The 27,448-nt window shown below is 37.1% G+C and overlaps 1 protein-coding gene across 2 annotated transcripts in view; it reads left to right on the top strand.

The window, feature by feature from the left end:
- LOC111503340 (lysosomal aspartic protease) overlaps nucleotides 1–27,448 on the top strand; it is a 63,666-nt gene that overhangs the window by 12,862 nt on the left and 23,356 nt on the right. For both annotated transcript variants that reach the window (XM_074186170.1, XM_074186171.1), the window contains exon 4: nucleotides 82–200. In XM_074186170.1, the coding sequence (XP_074042271.1) occupies nucleotides 82–200 (119 nt within the window). The remainder of the gene's footprint in view (nucleotides 1–81; nucleotides 201–27,448) is intronic.

The raw sequence follows: 27,448 nt of genomic DNA on the forward strand, positions 1-27,448 counted from the left end.
TAAAAATTTTTGTTAATTTTCTACAGCAATCTTCATTGAAAACAAATATAAAGCATGATTCAACAACTACATATTTTTCAGTGTTCCACAATTATTACTATCATGAAAAATCTTCATCTTATAAGAAAGACGGAAGACCATTTTCTGCAGATATGGGCAACTTCAATATGACTGGATTTTATTCATACGATACTATTTCTGTAAGTATAGTCACTATATCACTTTATTTTTTTGTGATCTCAGCAGGGCATTCGACTGCGTCAATCATAATGCTTTGTTGTCAAAGTTACACTCATACGGCATTCGTGGCGTAGCACATTCCTGGATTTCATAATTTTTAGAAAATAGGCAACACTATGTTACAGTGTAGAAACCACAGTATGAGTACTTATGATAAATGTAATCCAATTTTGTTAAATATTTCAATGGGTGTTCCGCAAGGATCGGTATTAGGGCCTATATTGTTCCTTTTATATACAAATGATCTGGAATCACATATTAGCAATACTTCTTCAACAATGTATGCCGACGATACGTCTTTAATAGTATCTGACATGGATGAAAACTCACTTTTAGACAAATGTAAATATACTTCGAAATCTGTTATGAACTGGTGCAGACCTAATTCTCTTTATCTCAATGCAAACAAAACACAATTGGTTAGATTTCACAATCGACAAAAAACATTGCGTGCCTATTCAATTTCAAATTAAGAACATGTCAATTCTGGAAAAAGGAGAGACAAATTTTTTGGGAACTACCATTGATGTATGTTTGACATGGAAACAACACTGTTCGAATTTAACGAGTAAAATTAACTCATTAGGTTATCTCTTCAGAAACCTAATAGATATCTTGACAGATCAGCAACTTTTGGCACTATACCATGCTCAAGTAGCTTCCAGACTGAGACATGACATATGTATGTGGGGTAACTCGACTTCGATATTAAATGTATTCGTTGCGCAGAAGTATATTTTGAGAATAATGGCCAAAGCCTCAAAAAGGGCCTCTTGCAGAAGTTTATCTAGACAATTTAACATTTTAACACTTGTTAGCATGTATATATTCGAATTTTCAATTTTTGTCTTTAAAAACAAAAATAATTTTATCACCAATGAAATCATACATAGTAGGAATACTCGTCAAAAATATAACTTCCACATACAGTATTGTAAATATACGTTTACTTCTAATGTGATAGGCCCAAATATCTTTAATAAGTTACCAATAGATATTAAGGAGCTTAATAAAATTAATGAATTTACCCGAAATCTGAAAAAGTAATTAATTGATAGTTGTTTTTATAACCTAGACGAATTTTTTATTTATAAAATAGTTTTCTTTTGTATTATATTTTATATTATGTGTTAATTTTAGAGTGTTTTTATATTGATACGGACAATGTGTTCTTCATTGATGGACAAATCCTATATATACTTATATGTCAAACGGATAATAAATAAATAAAAAAAATGTAAATGTAAGAACCCAATAAACGTCAAATTTATATCAACAAGCTGTTGCTCGCAACTTATTTTGCTTGGACTTCAGTTTTTGGGTTTCTACAGATTGTCTAGAACAGTCATACTCTAATTGTGCTCCGCGGAACCCTAGGGTTCCGCGATACCCCTGTAGGGGTTCCGCAAGAAATTGGAAACAAATTGAAAACACATCTTTCTGGTACACCGTTTTGACGCAGCGTATCACGATTAACGAGGTGCAGTCGAACTTAGTCGCCACCTACCACAGTATACCTTGCTCATTCAAATGATTGGCATATTTTGTTAGGCCGACACAAACGGGCCGCCGCCGCCCCGGTCGAGAGAAAGCCTGCCTTGCCGAAAAACGGCGTTCGGCTACTCCAAAGAATCCGATGCAAGCCATTTGGGTGAACATGCCAAACAATTTTACTATGCCGCCACCACCGGTATCTACTTGTTAGCGCGCAGTCCCTATAATAAAAGCCGCCTCTGAGATTAGACGGTATAGTTGTGAATAGGCGACTTTCGGCTCTAATTATAACCCAAACCCAAACTATCAATGAAAATGCCACGGTGGCATCATATTTAGTTAGCAATTGGATTGTACAAGCAGGTGAAGCGCACACTATGGCTGAAAATTTAATAAAATCATGTGTCTTAGACATAACAAAATGTATGCTCGATGAAAAATCTGCAAAGCATATTTTTACTGTGCCGCTCGCTATCAAACGATATTGTTTCACGAAGAATTAATGATTTGGCAAGCTACGTTTAACAAGAACTAGTTATACATGTAAGTAGGGTGCTAATGCCGACTGAACGCCTCCCCCCACCCCTTTTGACCTTGAGACGTCACACGACCTTGAATGACGTCACCTAACCTTGAACGTCGTACACGTAGTATGAGCTTGAATGCGGTGTTTGACCTTGAGTGTGGGGGTTTGACCTTGACGTTCGACACTTCGACTACCTTGAGCTTGCTCCATGGCATTGAATGTTGACCTTGAATGAAATCGTGACGTGTACAGAATATAACCTTGAACAGTGGGCGTTCGGCGTTGTCCACTCCCTTGTTGGTAATTCCTATATAAGTTCAGAATATCGTATGACGTCACCTAACCTTGAACGTCGTACACATAGTATGAGATTGAATGCGGTGTTTGACCTTGAGTGTGGGGTTTGACCTTGACGTTCGACACTTCGACTACCTTGAGCTTGCTCCATGGCATTGAATGTTGACCTTGAATGAAATCGTGACGTGTACAGAATATACAGTGGGATTAGGCGTTGCGGTGTTTGACCTTGAGTGTGGGGTTTGACATTGACGTTCGTCACTTCGACTACCTTGAGCTTGCTCTGTGGCATTGAATGTTGACCTTGTAGCTCTCATTTGGGTTATGGTGGGGGGGAGGAGTTGGGCTTTTATAAGGAGTGTGGTGTGAACGTTTCACTCATTTCAAATTCTCCTTATCGTACGGTATATATTTCTATATACAAGATGTATTCGTGCGTTGATTGTAAAAAAAGTTTCACTCGTAGTGACAACCTACGTCGTCATCAGCGGGATTCCTGCACACCCGCAAATGGTGATGGACCTCCAACATCGAAGAGGCAACGGTTGACACCTCCAGCACTTCCAACACTGCAAACATGCGTTTGCTGCAATTTGACTATTGCAAGCGATCAGATGAATGTACATCGGAGGACGTTGCAGCACAGAACAAATGCATGTGTTCAATATGGGGAAGGTGTGAAAATTGTCAATACAGCTTTCAAGTGTCGAATTGTGAGCTACCGAGTGGACAGTGAAAACCACCACATGGATTACCCAACATTCTTCAATGAAATTAAGCAGAAAGTAGTGAAACTACTCGAAGAAGTGTTGGATATCCATAAATGCATGAAAGTGAACATGGAAGTGTTTGGGCGGTACAGTCTGCAAACTAAGGATCTTTCAGACATCAAATCATTTAATAGTCCCAATGAAGTAATTGATCAATCGAATGATTTGGATGTGGTTTATAGCAGTTTTGCAGATAGTTTAACTGTTAAAGCAGCGGAATTTCAAGATCGGGATTCAGGTATGTGATCTAGTCAAAATGTTGATGATGATGGACTTATAGAGAAAACCCATATTTTCAGGTTGGACCATTGAGAAAATTTTGTACTTGGAGGTGAATATCAACAAGTATAGCCCCTTCGGAGGGTCTTCATACATCAAATTGCCAAGGTTCATCGAATTGAAGAAAAGTGTGGTGAATGTTCTTAATCAAGATCAGTGCTGCTTTGCGTGGGCTGTGACTTCAGCTTTATACCCTGCCAGTCAGAAACTTAATGAAATTTCATCATATCCCCACTTCTCAACCGTCTTGAATGTAGCAGGTATGGAATTTCCAGTTAAGTTGAAAGATATTCCTAAGTTTGAGGTTATGAACGATTGCTCTATCAATGTTTATGGGTTGGAAAATGTTTTTAAAAATGGTAGAATTGAATATGAAGTTGTGGGTCCGTTACACTATTCTAAACGTAGATTAAATAGTCATGTTAATCTGTTGATTATTACAGATGATTCTGGTAATAGTCATTATTGTTGGATTAAGGATTTATCGAGACTAGTATCATCACAAATATCTGCCCGTGGTCATAAAAAGTATTTTTGTGATGGTTGTTTATTGTACTTTGATAATGAACGAACTTTATTGCGACATCAGTTGAATGATTGTAATCACATATCGACAACGACACCATCCACAAATTTCAGGGTTGATAAATTTGGTAAAAGGGTACCTGAGAATATTTTGAAATTTGAAAATATCGAGAAACAGTTGAGGGTTCCATTCGTTGTATATGCTGATTTCGAATCTATTCTGAAACCAGTGCATACTAATGAGCCAAATCCTGCTAACTCTTATACAAATCGAACATATCTTCATGAACCATATGCTTTTTCTTACCTCATAAAGTGCTCTTTTGATGATTCTATATCTAAATTTGTACTATATAGAGGTGCTGATGCAGCTAAAGTATTTGTGTCAAACTTGGAGGCTGATGTCACCAATATTTATCACAAATATTTGAAGAAAGTCATTCCAATGAGTCCATTGACTGATGAGGAAGAGCATGATTTCAATATTGCCGCCACATGTGGTATATGTGGAGAACCATTTGGTGATGGTGATATTAAGGTGCGTGACCACTGCCATCTAACGGGGAAAAAAAGAAATGGAGCTGCACATAGTATTTGTAACCTCAATTTCAAATTGCCCAACTTTATACCCATAATTTTTCATAATCTCAGTGGGTATGACTGTCATTTGTTCATAAAAGAGTTATGCACAAACAAAACAAAAGTTGATGTCATTGCTCAAACTAAAGAAAAGTATGTTTCTTTCACGAAACATATAATTATGGAGAGAATAGTAGATCACAATGGAGTGACGAAAAATAAGTTTTTGAAATTAAGGTTCATCGATAGTTTTAAATTTATGGCTGCTTCCCTTCAAGAGTTAGGTGACAATTTAGATGAAAAACATTTTGTGGAAACAAGAAAATATTTTCCGGAACAGGATAAATTCAAACTTATGAGGCAGAAAGGTGTTTTTCCGTACAGTTTTATCGATTCTTTAGATAAATTAAATTATTCTAGTATACCATCAAAGGTGGACTTTTATGATAAATTAAATGAAAAACATGTTTCTGATGAGGATTATGATAGAGTAAAGCAGGTATGGAACACATTCAATTGTCAAGATTTGGGTGAATATTCTGACATATACCTAAAATCTGATGTTCTACTGTTGTGCGATATTTTTGAAAATTTTAGAAATATGAGTTTAGATACATATAAATTGGATCCTGCTCACTATTTCACTTCTCCAGGTCTTTCTTGGGATGCTATGTTGAAGTATACGGGTGTCAACTTGGAATTATTAACTGATATCGATATGGTGCATTTTCTCCAAAACGGTATACGTGGTGGTGTAAGCCAGTGTTCGGAGAGAAAGCATATTGCAAACAATCAGTTTCTTCCAAATTATAATCCCGAAGAACCTTCATCTTTCATAATGTATTTGGATGCAACAAATCTGTATGGTCATAGCATGTCTCAATCATTACCTTTTGGTGGGTTCACTTGGTTGACCGCCAGTGAAATATGTCAGTTGGATATCAATAGTATTCCAGATGATAGCCCCCAAGGATACATACTTGAAGTAGATGTGCATTATCCTGTCGAGTTACACGATCTACATTCGGATTTACCATTTTTGGTTGAAAGTATTATACCACCTGGTTCAAAGTCCAAAATACCCAAACTTATTCCTAATTTGAATGATAAAAAGAAATATATCGTTCATTATAGGAATTTGAAACAAGCGGTCCGTAATGGTTTGATGGTGATGAAAACTCATAGAATTCTCAGATTCAATCAGTCACCGTGGCTGAAAAAATATATCGATTTAAATACAAATTTGAGAAATAAGGCTACCAATAAGTTTGAGAAGGGTTACTTCAAATTGAATATAAATTCCATATTTGGCAAAACGATGGAAAATGTAAACAATAGAAGAGACATTCGAATTGTCACACATTGGGAATCCATAAGAAGAGGTATGGGTGCCAATGCTTTGATAGCTCGTCCCAATTTCAAAACATTATCCATATTTTCGGAAGACTTTGTCGTCATACATATGGATAAAGTTAAGGTTTGTTATAATAAACCATTGTATTTGGGGTTCAGTATATTGGATATGTCGAAAACAGTCATTTATGATTTTTTCTATGATGTCATCAAAAAACATTACGGACCACAAGCTTCTCTTCTCTATACCGATACGGATTCTTTGATACTGAAAATAATGACGGATAATTTTTATAATTTTATGATTGCAAATGTTGACAAATTTGACACTTCTAACTATAGGTTGGGTAATAAATTCAATGTGCCAGTTAGCAAATCGGTGATTGGAAATATGAAGGATGAACTTCCGAGTGATCCCATCATCAGTTTCCATGGCACCGGTGCGAAAGCATATCATGTACAAAGTGTGTCTGATGAAATAAAGAAAGCAAAAGGTATTAAAAAATCCGTTATAAAAAATCAAATTTCAATTGAAGATTACATTAGGATTGTTGAAACAGGCGGTATAATATTTAGAAAGATGAATGTATTCAGGAGTGATTTACATGATATTTACACGTTGATGTGCAATAAAGTCGCGCTATCACATAATGATGATAAGCGATTCATCATTCCTAATACCACCAAGACATTACCTTGGGGCCACAACGATATTGAATTCTATCAGACAAGTTCCGAACAAAATTTAAGAATTCTTTTGAATGTACTGAAAGATGAAAACAGTATAAGTGACAAGAAATTAAATTTACTCATTGCCTTATTGGAAGAGCAATCGAGTAATTGAATTTTTTCACTCATTACCTGGTTTGTTCAACAAATTGTAAAATTCATACTTGTCGAATATTTCAAACGAATTATCCTACCCCACTTGCACCCCCACTCCCATTCCCACCCGAAGTGGTAGGGAGCATACGGCTATAAAACATGAGGAGGAGGCCACAGTTCATCATTCGATTGCAGTCTTCCTTCGAAAGAAGCAGCCAACCTGAGATACCTGCCAGCCAACTTAGTTGAAAATTCCAAGCAGCTTGATGTAAGTACACACTTCCATACTATTTATATTATATTGTCTAATATTTTCATTTTCTCTTTCTAGAATCATGTCTTTTCTGAGGAATGCTCTGATGACCCCGATTACCACTCTCAGTGAGAGACAGTTGGAGGATGTAGAGCGGAGGAGGGTGGTTGTCCTACAGGACATCATGGTACAACCACCAGCTGCAACACCAGCTGCAGCTCCCATTCCACCACCGGGGATGACTTCCACCCAGGAAGTGGCGGCTCCCATTCCACCACCGGGGATGACTTCCACCCAGGAAGTGGCGGCTCCTGACTTGAAGTTCTTTTTCGAGGACTTCAAACCAACCCCCGAGGAGGAGGAGATTGACCCCCCACCAACTTTGTCGACATTCAGTGGACCAACTTCTTCGTCAGCACCCCAAATTGAAGATTTACTGAATGTCTACAACCCGGACCTGGACGAGTCTCTGGCGGATTTATCGCATCTTCAAAGCTTCTTATCGCCCATCGAACCATTATCCCCCATCGATTCAGGGGATGAGTTCGAGAAACCGGTGAAGAGGGCCAAGAAGATGAAGAAGTCCGCACCTGTGAAGAAGTCCGCACCTGTGAAGAAGTCCGCACCTGTGAAGGCATCCAAAGCCAAAGGTGGGAGGGGTGGTAAGTTGAGTGCTTTTCGCAAAAAGTGTGAAAAGAACTCACCTTACGGTGGTTGGCCTACAGCACCCCTTCCAGTGATGGAGGTGCAGAACTTGGTGGAAGTCGTCGCCCAGGTCCATCGGGATGCGTCACCCCCTCCAGCCACCCCCCAGGTCCATCGGAATGCGTCACCCCCTCCAGTCACCCCCCAGGTACGTGTTGAGCATTCCGAACAAGAGGTTGGCCCGGAAAATGTCCTTTCACAGACTGTGGTAGAGGGTAATAAACTCAAAGAGTCTATTACCTATGCACAGTCTGTGAAAAAGAGATATTTGAGGGAAAAGAAGGTTGTGGATGGTTCTGATTCCAGAAAAAGGGCCTTGATGGCGGATATTTCCACCATCGAGGCCCAGAAACTGGAATTAGAGAAGCGACTCTCTTTGCTTAGGGCGAAACTTCAAGAAGAAGATTCGCAACAAGGAAAGAGTTTGGCTTACATCCAAAAATATGGACCTCTTGTTCAGGAATGGGATGCCATGTGCCAGGGGTTCCTTAATACCTAACCCCTTTTGTAAATATATTTTTGTTTAGTTTAAGTTAGATGTACGTTTAGAATAAAAAAATTGTAATTTTAGGAATATAATAAAAACTTGCATGTTAATTTTAAGGTTATGAATGTTATGAATGAAAAAATAAAATAAGGAATATTGGAGTGCATATCTATTTTGGTTGTTGCACACAAAATACTGCGTGGTTGGGGCAGTATTTATTCCTTCATTCTAGTCATTTTCTAGTCACATGTAGTATATAGAATAAAATTAGTTAAATAGAATAATTGTATAGAATTTCCATCATTTGAAAGTGTGTGAATTGTAAAATAGTTATTTTTTCTAGAGAATAAATAAAGGTGATTCTAGTAATGCTCTGAGTATAATTCCAAAACCTTTTGACACTTCTCTCATCATTACTTCTCTCAACATTATTCAAACAAATTTCATTTATGTGAATGTGTAAAAATGAAATCATGAATCTAATGAATATTATATTGGATTTATTCCCCAATTCTCACATCAATACTTGAATAAATAACCTAGTGGGTCTTTATTTTTCACATATTCCCCTTCCCTTACTCTACCCCACTTTCTTCAAATCATATAAATAAGATTGTATTCTCAATATTCTTCAACTTGTTCGTTCATCATGAATCAAGCAACACCAATTATTCGGGAAGCTGATTCCACCAGTGAACCTCATTTTGCCCCACCAGAGAATTGGTCCTATGGTGACATTCAAGTTGCTGTAGTTGATTCAACATCTCCCGATGATGAATTCGATGGGTATTCAGATACAACAATAGAGCTGAATGAAGAACAAGATGTAACCTCAGACGAAGATGAGTTTGAACATGATGAATTTGCCAGCCCAGAACTTGTGGATCAACTGTGGCTTGAAGATCATCAAATCGCTCCACCAAATATCATCGTGGTGGTTGATTCTCCCGAACCTGACATCATCATTATAGATGATGATGATGATGATCAGGTAGGTTAGGTTAGGTTTTCCTCGGAGTGCACATAGTACCTGGTTGGTGCACACGGAATGCTGCGTGGGTGGGGCAGCATTCAACCTAACCACTCTATTTGGTAGTAGTGAAAAAAATAGGGCTATATCGGTACACCCTTGCGGTGAAACGTTAGTTGTTTCGCTATAAAATGAACTAATTAGAAAATGGAAACAGTTAATCATTATCTTTGAATATCTTTGGAACATTATTTCAATAATGTTGATAAAAATTCGTATCATAAAGTATCAAGCAATGTATATTCGGATAAGTAACGAAGGGAAAGGTTGTATAGGCGATCGCGAAGCGATCGCTTCGCGATCGCTTCACGATCGCGAAGCGATCGTGAAGCGATCGCTCAGCAGGCCGCTTCGCGGCCTGGGGCGCTCAACATCCACCACTTGCATCCGGGGCGCGTTTTTTGCGACCCCCACCTCCCCCCCACTCCGCCTCCCACTATACCCCCTCCTGTGCAAGAGTATAAATGTAGGAGTTCCTCAATGTAATCTTCAGTTGAGTAGCTATCGTCAGCATGTCAACATACCAGGAAGCCGATTCCACGACCGGACCCCAGGCGGAAGAACCTACAGCGCCACTCCCGGATCTTCAGTTGGAGGATTCCGATATGGAGAATCCAGATATGGAGGCCGATTCAACCACCACGCCTCATCACCCTTCCACATCTTCGGTCCAGGTACTGCATGTGACCAGTACCGAAGACCACTCCGAAGACTCTTGCAGCTCGGATGATGATGATGACGATCTCTGGGACGACGACGCATTTGCGGAGGAAATGGCGTTTTCTGAGGGTTCGGTGATGTGGCAGTACTTCCCCCGACCCGATGACAGCGACGACGACGACGACTTGTAATCCTTTCCTTTTTTTTCCCTATTTTTTTCCCTATTTCACCCATCCTTTATCCTTCCTCGGAGTACACATTTTGTTTGGTTGGTGTACACGAGACACTGCGTGGTTGGGGCAGTGTCTACCTCCCTCTCTCCTTTCCACCTTTGAAATAAATATTCTGAATTACAATACCAATTACTCTTATTGACTACTCTGAATAAACACCCCTCGAATTTGAAATATTGTCTTATGAAAATTATATTTCCAAATCTTGACATGAATTCTGCAATTGTTCAGATAAGAGAGAGCTAGTATGTTATCAAACAGATTCAAATCCACTCGGACGCTTAAACAATCATTTTTCAATGTGATTTATTTTACAAAAATAAGATATTCAGAGAACTTACATATTCTATAACACATTTGTGCATACCTCATATGTATATGGATGTACATTTTAGAGGTATATCCATATATTACAAACTACTCTTCGTATGATTATGTGACACTCAAAATATTCTATTTCTTTGACTGAGTGATCAATCTTATTATTAGATATCTACACTTTGTTTGTAGCTCTGAAAAGAGCTGTATTTTTGTTGACCCGAAAGTCCACGGTAACTGCTCCGCAGATGGGGTGTTGTTGCAATCTCATTATGAGATATCTACTCTTTGTTTAAATAATGTAGCCCTGAAAAGGGCTGTTTTTTTTTGTTGACCCGAAGGTCCACGGTTACATCTCCAGAGGTGGGGTGTTGTTACATATGATACAGACGGCTATTCTCCTAAAGTTGGTCAAAGGCCTATCACATGCTTTACACCATGTTTGCCCCATCTCCATGAAGCGGGCGGTGTAATGAATGTCGACGTGCTCATAATACCCTCCATTGTTATTCCGCACAGAATAAAAGCGGAAGCAACACCAACACAACTTCTCTATTTCACCGTCAATCGTTTTGATCCTGACATGGCTATCCGTTACACAATACAAATCTAACGGATCATCCAATGTCTCAGTGATATTCAACCACTCAACATTGCCAATAACTACTCCGCTGTCGTCAGTCTCGTGAGTCGAATCTGTTGCGATACCTTCATCTTCTTCTTCAACAAGACCTTCTTCATCATCATCAATGTCTAAATCCCCAACACCTTGCTCAATTGCCTCATCGTCTTCGATATTTAAGCCACCTTCTGCACCTTGCTCATTCACCTCATACTGCATATCTCCACCATCATTTTCTTCGTCAACACCCACTATCTGTCCAACGTCTTCAAACTCTTCCACCAGCTCATGGTTATTAATATCTCTCTGAGATAATAATGCTAACACAGCAGCTCTCTGGGCAGACATATTAATGTATTCTTGTGGTGATACTTGAATACTGACTGAAGTTTACAATCACTCACCGATTTTTATATGATTTTTGACAGTGGCGGTGGTAGCTCCCTCCACTCTACCCCACTCTTCACGGTACCTGTTTATAAGAGGGAAACATGGGAGCGTGAGAGTGTAGTTAAATTCATCGATTGAATATTTGTACATCTATCAGTGAATATGTCTTTCCCTAAAGAGTGGGATACAAAACCGACAATACGCGGCTTTCCAATCAAAATTGGCAAACATATAGTGTGTTACAACTGCCATGGGTATTGGCCTGAAACATATATCAACCCATGTACCGGCCTGTGTCGTAGATGTGTTGTGGCAAGGAATCCAGACCCACTTCGGAAGAGGATAAATGGTTCAACTCTAGAAGTAAGTGACTACCGCCAGCAGTGCAGAGAATGTTCGAAAGAAATTATGTGTAATAATATGGGCATTTCAAGGAATATATGCATAAATTGTGTAGCGACTTGCGATACATTAGTCCAGCGATGTCTACAATGTGGTGAATATAGTGTGGATTGTTGGAACAATTTATGCAGTGCTTGTAGAAATGATTGGCAATTGTGTGAGAATGTCGGCCAATTTCACCCCAACAGAGATGTCCACTTTCGGGAGTGCTGGTGTCTAACCCATGAAGAGCGGATAGAGAGACGGAGGATTCATGGAAATCTTATGCTAACATACACATCTTGAAGTGATTTCAATATGTTGAATTTATGAAAAATAAAACCAATAGTTTACATATTACTTGCATCATTTCTAAGGTTATTATTCTATTTAGTTTTTAATAAATAAAACAATTTTAATACACTATTTTTTTATTTTTTATCTAATATTGAGTACAATCATGATAATGTCATTACACTAAAGAATTTTCATCGATCCATGAGTTGTGATCTTCAGAGAACCCCAGCCACTTTACATAGAGGCGATGTCCTTTTCTTTTTAAAACTCGCTCCACCAAATACGTATTGGGATCTTTCGTTTTATTCAACTCCAGCCCATAAAAACAGCCTTTGATTGGTTGCCCATTCACATCTTCTAATGCATAAGTTATAGGTTCTGTATTATTAACTTTCACAACTTTGAATATTTCAGCTGTAAAATTTGCTGTATAACCTTTATCGAATGCATTTTTATATTTGCTGATTCGAACACTATCCCCAATTTTAAACGTATTTTTTTTACGTTTCACATGTGGACTCTTAGATTCGGCATACATTGACAATTTAGTAGACTGTTTCACATCTGCAGGTTTCATACCAATCGTACGATGAACTTTGTTGTTATACTGACGAGTAATTCTAGGAAGAATGTTCAACCACTTGTAATGACCTTGAAGTGAAAACTCCTTATAAAGCCAACTCTTCAATGTTCTGATTACTCGTTCTGCAATTGCAGCTTTTTTTGTGCTGAATGTTGAGTAATGATTGATGCTGTGTTTCTTCATTAACGATGAGAATTTCGAATTATAGAACTCAGTACCATGATCAGATTGTAAATTTTTTGGAGTATATTTAGCATCTTTCAACACGCTTGCCATAGCTGCAGTAACTGAATCACCAGTTTTATTCTTCAACGGCCTTGACCATACAAACTTTGAATAACAGTTGATAACTATAAGGATGTACCTACATCCCTCATTTTCTTTAGAATATGGTTGCATTTCCATCAAATCCATCTGCCACAAGTCAGAAAAACCCTTTATTATTGTCTTCCGACGGGGGAAATTTCGACGCGCCGGCTTGTGTATTTCTTTCACAACCTGCCATTTTGCATTACTCATATTACTGCTCTAAGACTTCTTCAAGATGATAAAATTGAGGAATCACTTTTCTACTGTTCAGGTGCAAGTGTAACGATTGACTATTAAACTTCAATGACTCGCTCAGTAAAAGTATCAACCAACTTAGCTATTACGTCAGTTCGCTTTTCCACATTACTCAATTGATCAGCTAATGCAGAAGTGATGAGTGCATTTTTGTCAATGATTATTTGCACCTCATTATGTTTTGAATCAATATGTTTTCCGATGTTACGTAGCGTTGATGCAATGAATTCTTGGAAATACTTCAGAGTTGTCTCATTGACTTTTCTAATGTGATCGTCAACATATCCTTTAGTAACAGAATCTTTACTGTCTACAGGTTCACCAACATTTTGAAACCGCTTATTCTGAATATCATAATCACCATTTGGTGTGAGAATGAATCCAACACCAGATCTTCCAACTATTGGTTTACTAACACCACCTCTTCTACGACCAAATTTATCAATTGTGGTATGCATAGTTAGATCGTTTGTGATCGACTGAGCCAGTTTCACACATCATATTCATGATATTGCGATCAATAGACTAATCCTTCTTCACGTAATTCCTCAATTATGGCTAATATTTCATTATCATGTCCGGTATGTCCAGCCAGTCGTGAACTCCAAAGTAGTCGAAGGCGATCAATCAATTCTTCGAGTTCATTCCAATAAACATAATCTGTATGCTTATTTCTGATATATTTTTTCTGGGTGGGTATTTTGATCATGCCAGCACCTTCTCTACTAGGGTTTCCATTGGATAATAATGGTAGGATTATTTCTCTATATTTCTTCCAATTATTCGATAGAAGACCTTGTTTTCTCTCATTGTATTTATATGCAGCCTTTGTTAATTTGAGTATATCACCATATGTGGTCATATCGGAAGAGGGGATATTTCTCGATGGTACTTTCATGAATATCAAGTTATATAGTTTTGGAGTGCCCTGATAAGAGCCAATAGTTTTACCATTTTTCATAAACACAATTTTCTCATCGATAAATTCCACATCAGCTACTCCCATTTGTAAATTTCCCGTTTCAGTGTTCATGTGTACTCCAAAGACTGTATCGTAAGAGGGATTTCCTGATAGTAACTTTTTTATATGCTTTTGTACTTCATCACCATCATCGAATACATTAGGTGATTGTGAATCTAAAGTTGTCAATTGAGAGGTTTGAAGATCCTTCGAGGAAGCCCCTTCAAATTTCGGTTTCCACTCACTTTCAATTATAGTTTTGGCTGTTAATGGTGTAGCAGGCTTTGTTTTCTGCATCACTTGATTCATTTGAGATGCTCCTTCAGTATTGGCAGATATTACTTTCAAAGGTGTTATTATTGGCTCATAGATCCTCTCGAGTGCTGATTGATCACCTAGACGACTACTTTTGATATAATTGAATTTCTTCCGAACGGCATCCGTTGCTTCAATTAACTTTCTTTTTAAACATATTTCATCATCATTTTTTCCCTCCATAATTCACTCCAAGAATTTGTATAATGAAGTGTTATCTCCACTATCTAGCACTCAAGTGATTCAATTCTTCAAGAACGTCAAGGATATATGAAAGCGTCGAATCCTTTTCGATAACGTCCATTTACCACTTCTCGATCCTTATCAATTACTAAAAATCCATATTTATCTTCCCAACATCTCGCACACATATCTTGAAATTGCTTATATGTTACATCTGGTGATACATGGTCGGAAAAAATATGATTGAGATTCATATCATCTTGTTTGAACATTACGATAAAATTTGCATTATCTCGTATCAATTGTTTCGGAACTCGTGAATATGTTTGGGCTAAATAGAAACAATCCACATTTTTATGACGACCCATACTGAAATATGATCGTATAACATCCTGTTTCTCGCACATAACATCATCAAAAATGAATATCGAATCAGGTTTGGCGTCTGAAGGCTCTACTATTTCACCTGCATTATTGGCAAAAGTGTAAAAACCCAACCCTTCGATTGGAGATAATACTTCACGTAAATACTCGTATTTAGGTTGATAAAGAGACTTTGAATAAAGATAAACATTTGCGAATCGTAATCCTAGAGGATGCGTTAGCAAAGAAATCATAACATTTGTCTTGCCACAGTTAGAAGGTCCAATAATCAGGCCGCGAATAGAAAGTGGAAGTAAAGATCCGTGACGTTGTTTGACACCGCTTCCCGATCCACCACCCACTTTTTCATCGAAATTATCGATGGAAAATTGCTGCTTCTGCTTCAATATGCGCATTGTATGACAGTTGGAGACTATATAAGCAGGGTTCCACATCGATTCCTTTATTTAAATAGGGGTTATGAGTCGATGCAGATCTACTGAATTGCATTCAAATAAAACTGGTAGAGGATTGATCAATTCCCTCATCAATAATCTACCATTTGAATTACACTTACCTGGCTATCAGTATTGCGGTCCGGGCACCAAATTGCAGAAAAGATTGTTGAGAGGTGATTCGGGTGTCAATCAGCTGGATTTTGCATGCAAAAAACACGATATTGCATATTCACAGAACCCTGATAATCTTGCAGCTAGACACATAGCGGATAAGGAGCTTGCAGAAAGTGCTTGGAATCGTGTCAAAGCAAAAGACGCTACTATTGGAGAAAAAGGAGCTGCTTGGCTAGTTACGAATATAATGAAAGGGAAACGCCGATTTGGTATGGGTTGTGACTCATCTCCCAAGCAGTCACACATTCCGAAGAAAAAGCGTTCTATTAAGAAAAAAAAAGTTAAAAAAATATTGAAAGCTTCTAAGGTGATAGCTTTTGGTTCTGGGATCGTTCAGAAAGTGCGTGATGTTCTACACAAAGCGGGTGGAAGTGAATTTGTTGTCAAAAATTCTAAAAGAGCAGCTGAAATTGCACTCAAAGCAGCACGCAAATATATGAGGGCTGCAGGTGGGAAAAAGAAAATTCGCACACCGCGAATCATACCGATTCCTAAAATTGGTGGAATACTACCACTCATTCCAATTTTTGCTGGTTTATCAGCACTAGGTAGTTTAGCCGGTGCTACTGCTGGTATAACGAAAGCAGTTCAAGCAGCAAAAGCGAGTAGGGAGCAGTTGAGTGAGACAAATCGCCATAATAAACACATGGAGGCAATTGCTATAGGTAAACAAGGAAGTGGTATCTACTTGAAGCCTTACCGCAAAGGATTAGGAGTCTATTTGAAACCTCAAAATTCAAAAAACTCATAAATTTGCTACCTAAAAGAGCTCTCTCCAATATCGACCTCAACTATTACGCTAAGAAAATGACGATTCCATATTTTCGGGGGGTATATATGCGTGACGATTTACCAAAATCAGGACCACTCCGATATGAATCTGCCATAGTAAATTTGGATAGTCGACATGGTCAAGGGACACATTGGGTAGCATATAGAAAAAGGGGAACTTCGATAAAATATTTTGATAGTTTTGGCGATTTACCCCCTCCCAAAGAACTGATTCACTATTTTTATATGGGTTCGAATCCTATCAATACTATCACATATAACTATAAGCGTGAACAACGATTCAACACAGTATGGTGTGGCCATTTGTGTTTGAAGTTTCTTCAGAACAAGACATGGAGTTAACACCAGTACAGGATAGGGAGAGTATCAAGAGGATGAGTCATTCATTGATCGCATATTCCAGAGTACGCACTTTACAAAAAATGAGTAAAGAACAACTCGCTGATATGCCGAAAGAGGTGTTGATTGGGTGTGCATCACATGAAATTGCATCTGTATGGGATAAGTTACCACAAAACCTACAAAATGATATTGATGTCTTGAAGTATCAGTACTGTCAAGAGCATTACAATGATTCCAGCGGTAGCAGTAGTAATTCCGATATGAATGATGGTCCACCTACAAGAAAAATTTTTTGTTGTTATTGTAAAGTGAATGATGTGAATGTAGTCACACATAATGATATGGATAGACCACCGAAAAAGCGACGATTGGTCCACAATTTCTGCTGTCAGCAATAAAAAGACATGAATCATCGAAAATTCGTCAGTCATGTCACGCACGTTTTCATTGTCGGGATTCTCTAGCGAGTTGAGTGCCAACTTCTACCCACCCATCGAATTGGATACCAATAGTAATTATGGTCTGGGATTACATGGTTTCTACTCCTACAATTCCATATTCAATGTAGATGCTAAGAATAATGTTATCGGCTATTCGAAGACAATTATCTCACCCCCCACTATTATAAAAATTCCACCTGGGGCATATGAAATTGATGAAATTAATAAGGTGATTCAAAGATTCATGAAATCCAAAGAAGTGCAACTAGAAAATGGAATTGAAGAAAATATCGACGAAGTATTTCTCCTACGTGCAAACAACAACACTCTGAAATGTGAAATGCGATCGAAATATTACATTCATCTCAAACATGAAAACAGCATTGCTGAACTTCTAGGGTTCGATGACAATGTTTTCAATTGTGGTGAAATACATGAATCAACATTGCCCGTGAATATCAATAAGGTGAGGATTATTCGTGTGGATTGTAATGTCACAGCTGGAGCATATTCGAATGGCGATGAAATCCATAGCATCTTTGAATTTGATATTGATGTAGAGCCCGGTTACAAACTCACCAAGGAGCCACAAAATATTATTTATATGCCAATCCGACCTGGTGGTCGTCAGTACCTCGACAATATCACTCTTCGCATATTGGATGATAATGGTAATCTGATCAATTTCAATGGTGAAAAAATAATAGTCAAATTGGAATTGATAAAGCTATAATAATCATCATTTCTCATATATTTATTCACAACATCGACAACAGTCATTAGTAACAATCATCGTTCCTCATACGTTGATTCAGAACATCGATGACTGTCATTAGTGTATCATAAAGAAAATGAGTAAAGGAAGCATCGATAAGTTTGGTCGCAGAAGTAAGGCAGTTTCAAATACTGTTTTGCGTGGGCAGCCTGGAGTTGGTTTCAAATTAACAACCGATGGAAACTTTGATATGGAAAATAAACGTTTGAAAAATATAGCAGAGCCTGAAGAGAGTACGGATTGTGTTAATCGAGGATATGTCGGTTTTTACATCTCAAAGATGAGAGGAGAATTAGATACTGATATTGACAAAATTAATTTGAAATTAGATGGAGTAGAAAAATATTCCGTATCAGTGAGGGAAGATCTCATTACGCTTGGACTGAAATTAGTAGAATTTGTAAAAAAGTATGAGCATATGGATAAGGATATCAAATCGCTGCAATCTGATTTGAAAAAACAACCCTCGATAAGCATTCAAACGATCGAGCAAAAACGATGGTGAGCGATGATCATCTGTGAAAAAAGTCAATATAAAGCTGAAGTTGATCAAATTGTTACTCAGTATTTGTTACTTCCTAACGCTGAGCAGGTGATATTCATTGATGGAACTATAAATTCTGCGATTATCGTTTCTAAAAATGGGGTTGTGCTTCAATAGTCAGCGATTGCCGCAGCGGCAGCAGTTGAGTCAGCATAATGTATTTGGTGGAGGCTATGATCATGTGCATTTAAAGAAGCGAAAATCCAGCAGTCGATTCATTCCACGTATATCTGCCAAACGGTCAAGATATAGAATAAGTGCTAGTAGCCTGAACTTTCTCAAATCTATTGGCTTGAAGGTGCGATATAAAAAATAGTAATAACATGGCGACAATCACCACAAGTGATAAATTGGAAGTGTTCGAGGAGCCCATGTTCGACCATTCCCTCATCAGCCTTCATGAGCATACATATAAGCCGTATGGTTCACCATATTACAAAAATTCAGATGAAATACGAATTCCAATCAATTATCAAGATCTCATACTCGATATTGCAGATAGTTACATTTATATCGAGGGGAAGTTCACACCATCTGATGCCACAAAGCGGTGCTACCTATCCAATAATGCTCTCGCCTTTCTCTTCGACGAAATTCGCTATGAAATGGGTGGTGAGCAAGTGGTTGTTGTTCGAAAACCCGGCATAACTACCACAATGAAAACGATGATATCATTCGGAAAAACGCATGCAAATTCGCTACTACCGATAGGATGGGGACTTGATGTGAATAAACAAGATATATTCGATCCCGTTAGCAATGTATTTAGTGGTAAATTACCCTTGAAGTATCTCATGGGTTTTGCTGAAGATTACAATAAGGGGATAATGAATGTGAAGCAGGAGCTCATTTTGATTATAGCTCGCTCATTCAAAAATTCATTCATTGGGGAAGTCGATGCAGATTTGGAAATCAATAAAATAGAATGGAGAATCAGGCACATTGTGCCGGAAGATCGACAGAAACTGAAACTATTGAATCGCATAAATAAAAATGGTAATAATGCTAAAGTGAAGGTGGCTTATCGTATGTGGGACCTTTATGAATTACCCACACTTCGTGATACATCCTCGGATATATGGGCGGTGAAGACAACCAGCAGCCTCGAAAGACCACGATATATCATCATCGGCTTTCAAAACACCGACCAATCCGAAAATATGTCAAAAGATGTAACGAAATTCACACATGTGAATATTAATAATATTCGACTATCTCTGAACTCTGAAGTATACCCATATGAGCGTTGGAATCTGGATTTCGACAAGAAGTTAGACTCATCAGCTTACTATGCATATGAAAACTTCCAACGTAGCTACTATTATAAAACTATGAGTGAACCGATGATGGATATTGGTAGCTTTCGCAACAACCCACTATTCATTATCGACTGCTCCCATCAACCCGAAGCTATGAAGTCATCCACTGTCGACATCAAAATAGAATTCGAAACACGCAAGGTGAAGTTTCCAGCAAACACCAAAGTATATGCACTCATCCTCCACGATGCTGTTCTATCATATAATGCTCTTAATGGCTCTGTTCAAACTGGATTGTAATAAGATTGACATGTAATATGCTATGAAATATTCGATATTGATGAATAATAAAACACTCAATAATTATGTTATATCTTTTAATCACCAAACAATTAGATACAAACAAATATGGATTGAAACATTATTTTATTCACAAACATATACAACAGATTTCAAATATTTACAACACCATCATTTATCGCTTCTTCCAGTTGCGGGTTGGGACTCTGTGGTTCCAATTGATATTTCTCTATGATATTTTGCGGTAGGTAGGTGCATATGTCTTGAAGAAAATGTTTCAAGTCTGCTTCAATTATTAACTCACAGAACTCATCCAAATTTCTACTCCCATATGAATATTTATGACACAATGCCACACCGAGTTCATACTTCTCACTAAGCTCCAAAAGTTTTCGCACCTCTTCAGCATCGTAACATACACTCAAATCATAATTTGATGAATGTAGAGCATCAAAACTCAGATCAGCCATCTCCCAAGCCATTTTTCTTATGGCGGAATCCAAATCCACTGCTTCCGGCCACTCTTGGGCTGAATATTGCATCCACATATTTATAGAATGGTGAGTTCTGGAAATTCATAAATGGCATTCATTAGTTTGTAAATAATATAAAAAAAAATACTCACTTGAAATCTGACTATGTCTATGAAGTGACCAAGTTGATACATATTTTATATTAATCTACCATATTTTCACTATTTACAAAAAAAAATCATAATTTCAAAATGTTCAATCTAAAACATTGAATTTCATCAATGATCGGGTTTTAGCACCAGGATAATCCTGCGAACTTTGACCCATATAAGTAAGTGTGAATTTGGCTTTGGATGAATTCACTTCACGAATGAAGTCTTCTGGTAATTGCTCTGTGACACGTTTTGGAAGCCATGCTTTAAAAGGAGTATCACTTTCCTCATCCAATAAAACTACTTGAATTGATTTACCATATCGTGTGGAATACATTGACATTTTTTCAATTTTATATTCTTTATCAATAACCAGAGCGTTTATAGGTTTCTGCTCTAAAGCTTCACTTTGTTGAATTATAGAAAAATTAATTTTTTCAATGTCAAATTTCAAATTATCCATATTCATAAATATAGTGAAATTACGGTTAATTAAAATAAAATATATATTCACCTCACTGACGAAAACGCCCTCTCGGATGGGTTGATACTCGTTGTCTTCACTTTGGAATTCGACAAGTACTTCTGTTTACCTATTTGGGTATTTTAGAGTGTCTAAACTGAATGTGGAAGCATGATATTCTGAACTTATATAGGAATTACCAACAAGGGAGGGGGCAACGCCGAACCCCACTGTTCAAGGTTATATTCTGTGCACGTCACGATTTCATTCAAGGTCAACATGCAATGCCACAGAGCAAGCTCAAGGTAGTCGAAGTGTCGAACGTCAAGGTCAAACCCCACACTCAAGGTAAAACACCGCATTCAATCTCATACTATGTGTACGACGTTCAAGGTTAGGTGACGTCATACGATATTCTGAACTTATATAGGAATTACCAACAAGGGAGTGGACAACGCCGAACGCCCACTGTTCAAGGTTATATTCTGTACACGTCACGATTTCATTCAAGGTCAACATTCAATGCCATGGAGCAAGCTCAAGGTAGTCGAAGTGTCGAACGTCAAGGTCAAACCCCACACTCAAGGTCAAACACCGCATTCAAGCTCATACTACGTGTACGACGTTCAAGGTTAGGTGACGTCATTCAAGGTCGTGTGACGTCTCAAGGTCAAAAGGGGTGGGGGGAGGCGTTCAGTCGGCATTAGCACCCTACTCATGTACAAAAAACACGATTCGTCTTGCAAACGGATGAGTCGACTAATATCGCTGGTCTGGCTATCTTGCTGGTTATCGTGAGATATCCATATGAAAATTATTTTGAAGAAAACATGCTTAAGTGTTCACCGTTAGCCATAAACACTACCAAAGAGGAAATTTTTAATAAAACAAATATATGTTTTGAAGAAAATAATCTCAGTTGGGACGATTGCATTGACATTTTGTACAGATAGGGCCAAGGCGATGACGGGTAAAACAGCAGGAGTAGTATCTACTATATAAAAATGGATCTTTGTTGGTTGGTTGGTTGGTAAGTGATAAACTTCTACATCGCTCAACCGATCGTGATGAATCTCGACATGTATAAGTAATTTTTCATAGAGAAGGTTTTTAGGCTATCCATTTTTCTGTAACTCGCCACTAGATTACGCTGTAGAACAATTTTTCGAAAGCACTGTTTTATAACGCTGCGCACGCCTAAGTTCGTTGATTCTGATTCTGTAAAAACATTGGAACAGCAGCGATACAGCAACATAGTACTAGTCACGAATAAAAGTAAAATGCCCAATTGTAGTTCCGGCCATTGTATCCTGAATAGACAAGCATTCGCGATGAAGCAAATGCCGTCAAATAAAAAATTAAGTTATAGATGAAGCGGTAAAAATAATTTATTTCATCAAATCGCGACCACTATAACGACGCCTTTTAATGATTTTTGGTGCAGTATCCGTGATGAATATCCAATGCTTGTCATAATGGCTCTGAATATTCTTTAGCAAACCTAATATCAAACAATTGATGAAAAATAAAAAAGTTTCATGTTAGGTACCTCCCATATATATATATATATATATATATATATATATATATATATATATATATATATATATATATATATATATATATATATATATATATATATATATATATATATGTATGTGCGGTTTGCCCCCCTTTTTTTTGAGTGTTGTGTCCACGAATTATTTCGTTCTTGATTTGTATCATACACACAAATCTCTATCTGTATTTATATCCTGGACCCGGATGTCACGCAAGTAGCTATAGCTGCCTACGTGGTCATGTTAGATGTAGCCTAGGAATTCTAGGTCTTCTAACTGGAACCACAAATGTGCGGTTGGCTTCTGTCGTTGACTCCGTGCGTATGTGTTGTTTCCTGCTTTCGGCAAACAAGTGTTGCCCATCTTTATACTTGGCTGCACCGCGCTGATGAGGACAATAGCCAGAAACACGTGTCCGCGGTTTGCCCCCCCTTTTTTTTGAGTGTTGTGTCCACGAATTATTTCGTTCTTGATTTGTATCATACACACTCGATAATATATATATATATATATATATATATATATATATATATATATATATATATATATATATATATATATATATATATAATATCTTTTATTATTATACTTGTTACGTAAGAAAGTAATACGTAACTGTTACATTGTACCTTAACATGCTTAATTATAGACCGGGAGCCCGTGACACAAATTTTGATCCCATTTTTTACCATCTGCCTTTTTTAGAGGACATATTTACAGCCACAAGCAACAGTATTATGCGTTAAACGAATTTTTTTCCCATGGTACACATGCTCAAACATTAACTCGTTTGCATAAAAAAAGAGCTTCTTTGACCAATTTTTACCGTCTGCCATTCATGCGACCGGAAGGCTAGGTTACGCACCCACAAAAAAAATAATTGGCAGACGGTTACATGGTGTTCTGGCTAAAGCATGAATTTTTTATTTGACCAAAAAAATAGTCAGCTAAAATCAATTTTCTACCGTCTGTCAAGCACAGCGTACACTAACACTAGCATGAAATGAACTAACTTTCACAAGGCAGACGGTTTGCCGGTGTATTATTAATTTATATGCATTAGTTAATTAACAATTTTTTTACAGTGTCTCTGAACTATTTGTTACCGTCTGCCTCGTGAATATAATAAAGTTCCATAATTAAAATGTCCTGCGACTACTGTTGGCAGACAAATCGACAATGTTTAAGTACAGGCAGATGCGAATGACCTTGCAAAAAAATTTATAACGTTCACAAATATTTTACCGTATGCCATTGTTTCCTTGCAATATATATGATTATTAAGGAAACTAATTGTCAATTGGCAGACGAATTAACTGTGCTTATACAACTGAATTTTTTTTCAATTTGCAAAAATAACCTAATAACTTTGACCAACGTTTAACCGTCTGCCATTGTTTCCTTGCAATATATAATTATTGAATAGACGAACTGTCAATTGGCAGACGAATAGACCGTGTTTAGACGAGAGTGGTAGACAATTTTTCATGACACAAGTGTCATTGTTACTTCATAAGAGCAAATTCAGTAGGATCTACAACAAAAAATAAGGTAGCAATCTAATAATCAATTTTCGTGATACAATTCAAAGGATGAGAAAAAAATGCAAAATTATTTAAACGATACGTAAACATATGCTACTACATTTATTTATTTTCGATTAATTACGTAAAGTAGTATTTTCGATATTGTCATGCTGGATTTTCATTTCATTGAGTTCTCATAATTTCTTAAATACTGACGTACTTGCAGATGTTAATATAATTTTCTTGAATGTTTTCAGGCGTATCAGGTCCTTCGAATCAGTTGAATGTATACTGTCCATTATCATTGTGACACCAGCCAAAATTTAATGGGTCTAATTGAGATGGAATTTTTTCAACAGAATAGGTCCACATGTTTGATATATATGCTGTTAAAAAAACTAATCAATACAGTTTATTGTATGATTTTCACTATAAAAGGGTTTTACAAAAACCGCGACACGTGTTTCGCTATACAATAGCTACCTCAAGCAAAACAGTTTATGCTTGAGATTAATCTATGATGTGCTTGACAGACGGTAAAAAATTGATTTCAGTTAACCATTTTTTTGGCTAAATGAAAAATTCATGCTTTAGCCAGAACACCATGTAACCGTCTGCCAATCATTTTTTTTGGGTTGCGTAACCTAGCCTTCCGGTCGCATGAATGGCGGATGGTACAATGGTGGTCAAAGAAGCTTTTTTTTTCATGCAAACTAGAGTTGATGTTTAAGCATGTGTAACTTGGGAAAAAAATTCAATCAACGCCTAATATTGTTGCTTGTGGCTGTAAATATGTCCTCTGAAAAAGGCAGACGATAAAAAATGGGGTACATTTCTGTCACGGGCTGCCGGTCTATTATAAAGAATACACTTTTGAAAACTATGGTTTTATTGTAGGGTTCCGTCAAGTATTTCGCTTTCCAAAAGGGCTCCATCACAAAAAAAGTTTGAGAACCGCTAGTCTACAAAAAGACTCATATCGCTATCAGTAGCTTCATCAGTTAAAGTGGTTTAACCAACCTAATTGCTCTAACCAGTCTACTTAGGACGCGAAGCGCGAATATCCGCATATGAAAATTCATAACAAACTGTTCAAGGATTTTTGTGAAAGAATAAGATGAAATAATGAATTTGTTTCACTTTTTACTCTCTGCATATTATTGAAGAATATCAGTAGTATAAAACAAAACATTTTCTTTAAAAATGATTTCCTACACAAAATACCGTTGGCTTTTTCAGAAGTTTTATCCGTTCAAATGCCATGAGTTTTTGTAGCTCCAAAGCTCCATGAATATTCATTCTACTGTGTCGTGGTATATACTGATCGATAGAGGATTTTGTACTTTAAACATTGATGCTGTTCATTTTTCTAAATTTTAATTTTCTCCCCTTTTCAGCTTATTTACTATATAATAAAAATAATAATATTTATTTGTAGTTCCTTATTACATATAAATACAATAAATATTCAATCTACAGTTTTCCACCCATTGATAGAGAACATTGGAACAGGCTCAATCGAACAAGTGGTGCCTGTTTATGATGAAAATGATATATATCTTGTCATACGTGGGGTTGAAGAAGAGAAATGTAACACTAGTTGGTACCAACATATGGAAGTTCACCGATAAAAACCTGGATATGGTGCATGATGAATATGGAAAGTCAAATACTTCTTCAAGAGTCACTGATACCAGCCACTTTCTATGCCATTAACGCAGATGGAGTTATTGAATACAGAGTGAAGAAAAAATTTGCAGGTTATAAGAAATATAGGAAATGGGACATCATTGAAGAAAATGTTGCGTTCATGCAACACAGGCTTGAAAACCGGATTAGCCTTGCGAACAGGAAGAAAAATTATCTACCTACACCAGTCAGATTCCATAGTAGAAGATGAAGTAGACAATAATATTGAAGTGACTATAAGAGGTGAATTCAGAAGTGTCGATAATGAATTTATACCTGGGAAAAATGGAAGCGACTTGGTTGTTATGAACGTTGGAATGAAAAGTGCAAGAAAAAATCTTTTGGCCATCGCAACTCACGAAGAAACTATTAGAAAAGTTCGTTTGGATTTCGTCAAGATATATCGAGATGGCATAAAAGGGGAGCTCTTCGACAAAGTGCCGACTTATAAAGCTTCCTCCTTACTATCTATAGAGTTCGACCAAGGCGAAACATTATTGGTTTTTCTGGAGAACAAAAGATTACTGCGAGTCTACGAATATAAAGGAATTGAAGGTTTCAAACACAGAACGTCTGTGAAGCTTCCAGGTTCTAAACTTTTTCAAATGACGTTGCCGATTGATTCTTTCACAAATACAAGAAAAACTATTGGAGTGATATATAAAAACAAAATCCGGGTCCTAGAAGCCGTGATGGATGGTAAATTCATAAAAGAAGATTTGAAATGTGGTTTGTGATGAATAATGTTACGAATTTTATATTTAATTTTTTTAAATTTTTTATTTATATTCATTGAAATGCAATTAAAACTAAGTTTAAATCTATGAAAATGATAAAAAAAGTACAAATAAGGCTAGAAACAACATGTACCGGAAGGGTACTGTTGATCTTAGTTCTAGCCTTGAAGAAAAGAAAACTAAACAAGAGAAAGAACAAAGAAAAGAGAAGAGAAAAAAATAAAAAAGAAGAAGGAGAGAGAGGGAAGAGGGAGAGAAAACATGTTAAGTTTATTACTGAAAATTTTTCAGAAGTATAAAATCTATGAAATCAATGGCTTTCTGATTGAGCAGCGATGAGATATTTTTTGTAACAGCACTTAAATGAAGAAACTTTACTAACTTTATATTTTTGTGGAATATTATTATACAAACTAAGAAATCTTATTTTGTTATACGAATATGATGGACATTTGTTAATCAATATTTTACGAAAGAGGGTAGCCGAGTGTAAAACACGTCTATTTTCTATAGTTAACCAATTGGTTTCCTT

Source organism: Leptinotarsa decemlineata, unplaced genomic scaffold, assembly GCF_025532065.1.
Source record: "Leptinotarsa decemlineata unplaced genomic scaffold, Ldec_3_MD MMD2_tig00078422_RagTag_RagTag, whole genome shotgun sequence".
In the NCBI taxonomy this organism is placed as follows: domain Eukaryota; kingdom Metazoa; phylum Arthropoda; class Insecta; order Coleoptera; family Chrysomelidae; genus Leptinotarsa; species Leptinotarsa decemlineata.